Source organism: Rhamphochromis longiceps, linkage group LG13 (assembly GCF_057381845.1).
Source record: "Rhamphochromis longiceps isolate RC_006_pf linkage group LG13, R_longiceps_female_GT1.1, whole genome shotgun sequence".
Taxonomy (NCBI): Eukaryota; Metazoa; Chordata; class Actinopteri; order Cichliformes; family Cichlidae; genus Rhamphochromis; species Rhamphochromis longiceps.
In genome coordinates, this window is record NC_140569.1 from 39,535,200 (window position 1) to 39,545,379 (window position 10,180).

The 10,180-nt window shown below is 34.0% G+C and overlaps 2 protein-coding genes across 3 annotated transcripts; one reads left to right on the forward strand and one right to left on the reverse strand.

Moving 5' to 3' along the window:
• The first annotated feature begins 3,349 nt into the window (after positions 1-3,349).
• Positions 3,350-6,123, forward strand: LOC146656496 (uncharacterized). Of its 2 annotated transcripts, none has more exons than XM_085427247.1 (6): positions 3,350-3,547; positions 3,857-4,119; positions 4,315-4,505; positions 4,639-4,732; positions 4,914-5,107; positions 5,786-6,123. In XM_085427247.1, the coding sequence occupies exons 1-6, from the start codon at positions 3,350-3,352 to the stop codon at positions 5,971-5,973; spliced, it is 1,128 nt and encodes a 375-aa protein (XP_085283373.1). In that variant the 3' UTR covers positions 5,974-6,123. The 2 variants fall into 2 exon arrangements, with proteins under 2 accessions (XP_085283373.1, XP_085283374.1); XM_085427248.1 differs by having other exon boundaries at positions 3,380-3,547; positions 4,917-5,107.
• Positions 5,985-8,645, reverse strand: LOC146656497 (uncharacterized). Its single transcript, XM_085427246.1, has 6 exons — positions 8,172-8,645; positions 7,781-7,909; positions 7,381-7,574; positions 6,737-6,884; positions 6,437-6,641; positions 5,985-6,357 (listed from the first exon to the last, which is right to left on the reverse strand). Exons 1-6 carry the CDS (start codon positions 8,379-8,381, stop codon positions 6,053-6,055), a joined length of 1,191 nt encoding a protein of 396 aa, XP_085283372.1. The 5' UTR covers positions 8,382-8,645; the 3' UTR covers positions 5,985-6,052.
• Between the last annotated feature and the right edge of the window lie 1,535 nt (positions 8,646-10,180).

Genomic DNA, 10,180 nt, shown 5'->3' on the forward strand with positions numbered 1-10,180 from the left:
TGTACATTCTAATTCCTTTGATATCATTCAAACTCTGTTCTGTACATTCTAATTCCCTTGTTTACATTCAAACTCTGTTCTGTACATTCTAATTCCGTTGTTTTCATTCAAACTCTGTTCTGTACATTCTAATTCCGTTGTTTTCATTCAAACTCTGTTCTGTACATTCTAATTCTCTTGTTTTCATTCAAACTCTGTTCTGTACATTCTAATTCCGTTGTTTTCATTCAAACTCTGTTCTCTACATTCTAATTCTGTTGTTTTCATTCAAATTCCATTGTTTTGATTCAAATTCAGTTCTGTTCATTCTAATTCTGTTGTTTTTATTCAAACTCTGTTTTGTACATTCAAATTCTGTTGTTTACATTCAAACTCTGTTCTGTACATTCTAATTCCGTTGTTTTCATTCAAACTCTGTTCTGTACATTTCAATTCTGTTGTTTTGATTCAAATTCCATTGTTTTCTTTCAAATTCTGTTCTCTACATTCTAATTCCGTTGTTTTCATCCAAACTATTTTCTGTACATTCTAATTCCTTTGATATCATTCAAACTCTGTTCTGTACATTCTAATTCCCTTGTTTACATTCAAACTCTGTTCTGTACATTCTAATTCCGTTGTTTTCATTCAAACTCTGTTCTGTACATTCTAATTCCGTTGTTTTCATTCAAACTCTGTTCTGTACATTCTAATTCTCTTGTTTTCATTCAAACTCTGTTCTGTACATTCTAATTCCGTTGTTTTCATTCAAACTCTGTTCTCTACATTCTAATTCTGTTGTTTTCATTCAAATTCCATTGTTTTGATTCAAATTCAGTTCTGTTCATTCTAATTCTGTTGTTTTCATTCAAACTCTGTTCTGTACATTCTAATTCCGTTGTTTTCATTCAAACTCTGTTCTGTACATTCTACTTCCGTTTTTCATTCAAACTCTGTTCTGTACATTCTACTTCCGTTTTTCATTCAAACTCTGTTCTGTATATTCTAATTCTGTTGTTTTCATTCAAAGTCTGTTCTGTACATTCTAATTCCGTTGTTTTCATTCAAACTCTGTTCTGTACATTCTAATTCCGTTGTTTTCATTCAAACTCTATTCTGTACATTCTAATTTCGTTGTTTTCATTCAAACTCTGTTCTGTACATTTCAATTCTGTTTTTTTTTTATTCTAATTCCGTTGTTTTCATTCAAACTCTGTTTTGTACATTCTAATTCCGTTTTTTTCATTCAAACTCTGTTCTGTACATTTCTATTCTGTTGTTTTCATTCAAACTCTGTTCTGTACATTCTAATTCTGTTGTTTTCATTCAAAGTCTGTTCTGTATGTTCTAATTCCCTTGTTTTCATTCAAACTCTGTTCTGTACATTCTACTTCCGTTTTTCATTCAAACTCTGTTCTGTACATTCTACTTCCGTTTTTCATTCAAACTCTGTTCTGTATATTCTAATTCTGTTGTTTTCATTCAAAGTCTGTTCTGTACATTCTAATTCCGTTGTTTTCATTCAAACTCTATTCTGTACATTCTAATTTCGTTGTTTTCATTCAAACTCTGTTCTGTACATTTCAATTCTGTTTTTTTTTATTCTAATTCCGTTGTTTTCATTCAAACTCTGTTTTGTACATTCTAATTCCGTTTTTTTCATTCAAACTCTGTTCTGTACATTTCTATTCTGTTGTTTTGATTCAAATTCCATTGTTTTTATTCAAACTCTGTTTTGTACATTCTACTTCTGTTTTTCATTCAAACTCTTTTCTGTATATTCTAATTCTGTTGTTTTCATTCAAAGTCTGTTCTGTACATTCTAATTCCGTTGTTTTCATTCAAACTCTGTTCTGTACATTCAAATTCTGTTGTTTACATTCAAACTCTGTTCTGTATGTTCTAATTCCCTTGTTTTCATTCAAACTCTGTTCTGTACATTCTAATTCTGTTGTTTTCATTCAAACTCTGTTCTGTACATTCTAATTCTGTTGTTTTCATTCAAAGTCTGTTCTGTACATTCTAATTCCGTTTTTTTTCATTCAAACTCTGTTCTGTATGTTCTAATTCCCTTGTTTTCATTCAAACTCTGTTCTGTACATTCTAATTCCGTTGTTTTCATTCAAATTCCATTGTTTTGATTCAAATTCAGTTCTGTTCATTCTAATTCCGTTGTTTTCATTCAAACTCTGTTCTGTACATTCTAATTCCGTTGTTTTCATTCAAACTCTGTTCTGTACATGCTAATTCCGTTTTTTTCATTCAAACTCTGTTCTGTACATTTCAATTCTGTTGTTTTGATTCAAATTCCATTGTTTTTCCATTGAACTGAATTTGAATCAAAACAATGGAATTTGAATGAAAACAGCAGAATTAGAATGAAAACAATGCACTACTAATACATTCTAATTCCGTTGTTTTCATTCAAACTCTGTTCTGTACATTTCAATTCAGTTTTTTTTATTCTAATTCCATTGTTTTCATTCAAACTCTGTTCTGTACATTCAAATTCTGTTGTTTACATTCAAACTGTGTTCTGTACATTCTAATTCCGTTGTTTTCATTCAAACTCTGTTCTCTACATTCTAATTCTGTTGTTTTCATTCAAATTCCATTGTTTTGATTCAAATTCAGTTCTGTTCATTCTAATTCTGTTGTTTTCATTCAAACTCTGTTCTGTACATTCTAATTCTGTTGTTTTGATTCAAATTCCATTGTTTTTCCATTGAACTGAATCTGAATCAAAACAATGGAATTTGAATGAAAACAACAGAATTAGAATGAAAACAATGGACTATTAATACATTCTAATTCCGTTGTTTTCATTCAAACTCTGTTCTGTACATTTCAATTCAGTTTTTTTTATTCTAATTCCATTGTTTTCATTCAAACTCTGTTCTGTACATTCTAATTCCGTTTTTTTCATTCAAACTCTGTTCTGCACATTTCAATTCTGTTGTTTTGATTCAAATTCCATTGTTTTCATTCAAACTCTGTTTTGTACATTCTACTTCCGTTTTTCATTCAAACTCTGTTCTGTACATTCTAATTCTGTTGTTTTCATTCAAACTCTGTTCTGTACATTCTAATTCCGTTGTTTTCATTCAAACTCTGTTCTGTACAGGTCCGTGTACTTTTCGGTATTTGAAGTTTTGTTTCAGAAACCAAAACGAAAAAACGATATTTAAAAGAATTTTCATTTTTGTAATTTTTGATAAAGAATAAAATGGGCGAAAATAACTTGTTTTTTCATTCGGTGGTAACAAATAGCCGTCATACACTTAAAATTAGACGTGCTTTTTTGGATTTCTTCGTGATTCAAATAATGAAAGTATACTAGTGCAAAAACAAAAAAATAGACGCATTTTCAATGTCTGAAACGGGAAGTACTTCTTCTGCGCGTTTTTTTATGGCGCGCGCACACCGTCCCCCACACAAGAGATCGACGGCCTTAAAGTTACACTGGAATAAACAGAGGATGGACCATTACGTTGTTTTTAGGAAAACTAAGAGAGTGACACTCCGGGACGAAGACATGACTGCAGAAAAACTGGGTCGCATCTTTCAGGTAGATATGTAAACTTCGCAAACTTTGCTTTCAGCAGTTTTTTTATGAACGTTATTGTTCTTCCTTACTGCGGAACGGCTAACGTTAACATTTGGTGATTTCATGTAGGCCTACTTTTACTAATACTATGTCTAGCCGTCTTCATTGTGCTAATATGTGAATTGTGCACATGTGCTAATGTGTAAATAGTTATTCATTGACTTTTACCGGCTACTAGCTAATAAGTAAGCCTTTAGAGCCTATTAACCGTGTGCACAGGAGTAACACGTTAGCAGAGCAACGTGATTTACGGAAACTTTTCTTAAACAGGTATCCGCGCATACTCTGTACATCACGGATGATTCAAACGTGGCTATGTTCCCCGGTGCGGTCTCTGGTGTTTTCAGCGCATTAGACCTTACACCCAGAGGTCACTATGAAGTCCACGGAGAAGACATGGAGTCAATTCCAACAGCAGGTTCCAGCGGGCAGCGTTTTGCATTTATGCGAGCACCAGCTGTGGCAGCGTCTGCACCTTCACGTTCACAGCAGGCTACTTCAAGTTCCCCTATGTCCTCCAAAACATTTCAGAGGTAGGATGAGTCTGTGTTCTTGAATATTAAATTACAGAACAGGCAAAATAAAAAGAAACATAAGGTGCATGGATAGTTGAATTGTTAAGAATAGCAAAGCTGTTTTAGTACAATTTGCCTATAGCAATCACTGAATGGATTTGTGGCCTGCTGTCTTTTACAAGATATGTAAAATTATTATGTTTTGTTTTACAGATCAGTGTACTTTGCAGATGTAGTTGGTGGGAGGTTGATTCCCAATAGAATGGTGGTTGTACGATTCCTGGAGTCTGAGGCTACGCTTCAAGGGATAGTAGGAAAAGTGCAAGATGCCATTGGTAATTACAACCCAATAATTTTGACAGATGCACAGGGCAATGCAATTCTGGAGTCGGAGGGCACAACAGGTGAGCCATAATATTACAGCTAAAGCCCATATCTTATGGAGAGACATGTCTTACCAGACTCTTTGTAATATTTATTGGGTAATATGGTATTGGCTTCTAAACAGGTTTCTTTGGTTTTGTTTTTCATCTGTAGGGTCACAGTACTGGAGACAAAATGCACGAAAAATTCTTGCTGTGCCTGAACAAGACTTTAATTGCCTCCAGGGAACAAAGAGGAAGAAACTGAGGTATGTGAATAAATATGTATATACTATAGGATGAACATCAATATAGAAGAATTAATTTGATTTAAATCCTATAATAGCAGTAAGACATCACTACATAAATCATCATCTATCAGTAAGTGATGTGATGTTTCTTTAAGCCAGTAAGTAGCTTTGACATCTGATTATCCATTTTTATTTGTAGCAGCCGTAAAGATGATGACAGTGCCAGTTTGGGAGAAGTGAGTGACAAAATAGAAGAGTTGGTGTTGGCATCTCAAAGTCTGCCAGCTGTCACAGCAGCAATCAAAGAGCTCACTGATCTTGCAGTTGCCCAGAAAGTCACAACCCCCAAGCTGCAGACACTCAAGGAGGGATTTAGCTGCGTGGTTTGTATGAGTATGTTCAAATGTTGCTTAGTAAATACATTACATCTACACTAACATTTTAATTACAATTAAAACAATGTCAAACCACATTCAATCATTACTTTGGACAAACATTTTTTTACCAAACATAGGCTCTTTATTCAGCAGTGTCCATTTAAATACTTAGGCACAGACAATCAAGATGCAGGTCTACTGTAACATAACATTCAAAAGTTTACATGCACATTTAATTTGGGTTCTCCTTGCAATCTTGACTATGAAAGTATAGCTTTTCAAATTGATTACAATGTCAGTATGGGTGACGGTACACTGTTCACAGTAATGTAAAACTAAAAAGTTCACATTTAAAATGGGACTGTAGTTGCATATATTGAATCAAGTACCTGTAACTTTTTCATTTTTCTTGCTTGCTAATTGAGAAAATGTACTGATTTTGCCCCTCATCAATTATAGACAAAAATATAGACAGGGACTTTCTCAGAACAGCGTGTGTTAGATTTGTATTGTTGATTGTCATTTATGCTTAGAAATATTTACTTATCAGCGTGAACAAGAGGAATTACAGAATAACCAAAAATATTCTGCATGCTGTCTGTAAATTTATGTCAAGACTGACTTTGAACCTATAGTTTGAACTAAATTCAACATAAATGGATAACAGTCTCACTTATCTGATTTACTTTTGCAGACATCATTGAGGATCCAGTGTTCTCACTGTGCTGCAGAAGCATTATTGGCTGCAAGACATGTGTGGAACAGTGGCAAGAGACATCACAGCACTGTGCAAAATGCAGGGAGAGTAACAACGGAGTTCTACAAATTACTGGTCTAACAGCTGCATTTTCTGTATTGAAATCTTTTTTTGCAGAGGAGTAATGTAGTGTGTACACACAAATGTTTACAGTCAGTTGATTTTTTTTTTTGTCTGTTCTGTACAGTTTACAGATGCAGTGGTTCATACATTTCTCTGAGTTATGTTTATGAGACAGAGCAGAGCTTCTTTGTATGGCATAAAGTCACCATTTACGGCTCTAAAAAACAAATGTGAAATATCAGGATATTTTTCTGCAAAATGACTCTCTGTTCTAAGTTTGTCCTGTTCGGTTGTGAAGGGATCAACTCCAAAAGTCGAATATTCTTTGAGTGCAGATCCCAAGTGCTGCCTGTAAAGGTCTGCTGCTTCAAGTGCATTTGGCAAGAGCTCTGGAGAAATTCTTCTTTTACACCCATGTTCTGCAAAGTGATTTGGTATGCCTTTTCCTGTAAAAAATAGAGGAGGTGTTTAAATGTTCATTATCAGGGTTGTAAGCAATCTGACTTTTTTTTTTTTTTTTTTTACCTGGGATTCTATGAGCATTCCATGATTCTACCACACTTGCAAGACCAATGTTACACAGCTGACAGGTTAGATTGGACACACAGTATCGCACAAGGTTATCCTCCATATCTATCTCCTCCTGGTCCATCAGCTGGAGTAGGGCAGTTTTTAGTGGGTAGTTGACACGGTTGTTGATTTCAGGCCAAATCCTTTCAACTGTGTGGTTCTAAAAGAGTTAAAAGAAACATGTCTTAAATGTACGTAGTAGTACACGTAATAGTATAAGAATTTCAGCTGATGTTAATGGTACTTAAATCTTACTCTTGTGGATGAGGTCTGTAAATAAGGCAGTCTCTCCTGATTGAAGCGATGATGTGACAGCATCTCTTGCATGAACAGTGTTAAATAAAATTCCTTTCCATGGTCTACTCGCACCTGGTCCCACATACCATAGGTGATCACTGCAGGTCTGGTACAGGAAAAATAAAGAACATTTATTAACTATTTTGCTTTAAGACCAGCAAAGGTGTTATTATTTTGAATGTATTCATTCATGTTTTTTTTGGGTAATATTTTAGTTGTAGTAGGACAACATATATTTCTTAAGTTTCTTTGCAATGTCACTGTCATGCTCAGACTTTAGATGTATGTCAGAACAATTGAAAGATATGTGGAAATCCAAGAACCTTGTTCCATGCATAAATGAACACTGATTAATTGCAATAAAGTAGTTAAATGATTCATGTGCAATTCCATTTTATTTATTTTTACATTAATAGAAAATGTTGATCAAAATGTTTGGTAAGTTCTTAATATATTATATTCAGGAACATAACCAGACCCATCTGTTGCATGTCTAATTTAAATTCAAATATTGTAAATTTGGGTGCAGCTCATGTCCAATATGACTAATATGTCCATCAAAACACTTAAGATGAAATAAATGGTTTGAGAGGTTGTATTACCTGAAAACATATTCATAGATGCTCAAGTTGTTTTTGATTGGCATTGTGGAATGACTCACAATCTTTTTACTGAATCCATCTACAGCTAAAACATGGGTGACTCCAAACATTACAAGTTTCTCGTTTTGGTCCAGGTGAACCTTGTGCCCCATGCATTCAGCATGGTACGGTGTGGGATTAAGATTCCGAGCTCCCTTACAAAAAAATCACAAAAATAAATGACAGCTGACTGGATAAAGGCAGATTTGATCATACGTTTGAGGAAGAGTCAAGTAACTGTTAAAGCAGGGCGTACATCTGTTAAACAGAATTAGGCCCTACCATTACATGATGTATATCACAAATATGACAAAGAACATTGGAATACAGTTCTAGTGGAAGATTAAATAACATAGGCTACCTGGCGTCTTGCTTCATGATAAGGTTGATGCACCTCTCTTAAAATTGACCCAATTCGTCCCTCTGCAGCATGTACCCCTTTTGTGGACAGATAGCCCTTCATCATTTTGCGGCCATATGTTGGGCCCACCTGTTTAAAATAAAAGATCATGCTACTACTAGAACAACAAATGTAAAGTAGCTTATTCTGAAAGCAAATGTGTAAAGCTAAAGTATTGTGCTAATTAACTGTACAAATACCAGTGAGAGACATCTTTAAAATAACTAACGTTACCCACCACCCGCAAGACGCTAAAACGCGCGGGCGCGCGCACACAGTCTAGACTAACCCCCTTACAACCCAGTTAAGACAACCATACACAGTCATAAGGTGAAGGAAGAAAGTACCTTACCTCATTTATAGCTTGTGTCACCTCAAGCTCCAACCGTGTGTCCGAGAGTCGACAGCTAGTGATTTGCTCAGCACAAAACTTTCTAACATTTCTCGCAGAAAATCCTCTCACTTCCCCGTGTTCATATGACAGACGCTCTGATATAATTTCCGATGACAGGCCTTGTTTTGCCATCTCCATGATCACGTCTGAGTATTTTTCCAACGTCATGATGTCCACACTACAGTGTTTGCCATAAGTTTGCGCATCACTTGTACAGGTTGTTGACCTACTAAAACTTCCGGTTCAGACAAAATAAATAAAGGGCCCTTTCTCGTTCTTTTTTCTTGGGTTTTTCGTTTCTGATGTGCGAAAGGACAAAATGAAAAAAACAATTGTTTTACGTTTTTCATTTTAGCTTTTTAAGTTGAGAATTAAATAAGTGTCTCATTTTCTTTTTTAAATTATACTTTCTGAAACGAAACTTCAAATACCGAAAAGTACACGGACCTGTACATTTCAATTCTGTTTTTTTTATTCTAATTCCGTTGTTTTCATTCAAACTCTGTTTTGTACATTCTAATTCCGTTTTTTTCATTCAAACTCTGTTCTGTACATTTCTATTCTGTTGTTTTGATTCAAATTCCATTGTTTTTATTCAAACTCTGTTTTGTACATTCTACTTCCGTTTTTCATTCAAACTCTGTTCTGTATATTCTAATTCTGTTGTTTTCATTCAAAGTCTGTTCTGTACATTCTAATTCCGTTGTTTTCATTCAAACTCTGTTCTGTACATTCTAATTCCGTTGTTTTCATTCAAACTCTATTCTGTACATTCTAATTTCGTTGTTTTCATTCAAACTCTGTTTTGTACATTTCAATTCTGTTTTTTTTTATTCTAATTCCGTTGTTTTCATTCAAACTCTGTTTTGTACATTCTAATTCCGTTGTTTTCATTCAAACTCTCTTCTGTACATTCTAATTCTGTTGTTTTCATTCAAAGTCTGTTCTGTACATTCTAATTCCGTTTTTTTCATTCAAACTCTGTTCTGTATGTTCTAATTCCCTTGTTTTCATTCAAACTCTGTTCTGTACATTCTAATTCCGTTGTTTTCATTCAAACTCTGTTCTGTACATTCTAATTCTGTTTTTTTCATTCAAATTCTGTTCTGTACATTCTAATTCCGTTGTTTTCATTCAAACTCTGTTCTCTACATTCTAATTCTGTTTTTTTCATTCAAACTCTGTTCTGTACATTCTAATTTCGTTGTTTTCATTCAAACTCTGTTCTGTACATTCTAATTCTGTTTTTTTTTATTCTAATTCCGTTGTTTTCATTCAAACTCTGTTTTGTACATTCTAATTCCGTTGTTTTCATTCAAACTCTCTTCTGTACATTCTAATTCTGTTGTTTTCATTCAAAGTCTGTTCTGTACATTCTAATTCCGTTTTTTTTCATTCAAACTCTGTTCTGTATGTTCTAATTCCCTTGTTTTCATTCAAACTCTGTTCTGTACATTCTAATTCCGTTGTTTTCATTCAAACTCTGTTCTGTACATTCTAATTCTGTTTTTTTCATTCAAATTCTGTTCTGTACATTCTAATTCCGTTGTTTTCATTCAAACTCTGTTCTCTACATTCTAATTCTGTTTTTTTCATTCAAACTCTGTTCTGTACATTCTAATTCCCTTGTTTTCATTCAAACTCTGTTCTGTACATTTCAATTCTGTTTTTTTATTCTAATTCCGTTGTTTTCATTCAAACTCTGTTTTGTACATTCAAATTCTGTTGTTTACATTCAAACTCTGTTCTGTACATTCTAATTCCGTTGTTTTCATTCAAAGTCTGTTCTGTACATTCTAATTCCGTTGTTTTCATTCAAAGTCTGTTCTGTACATTCTAATTCCGTTTTTTTTCATTCAAACTCTGTTCTGTATGTTCTAATTCCCTTGTTTTCATTCAAACTCTGTTCTGTACATTCTACTTCCGTTTTTCATTCAAACTCTGTTCTGTACATGCTAATTCCGTTT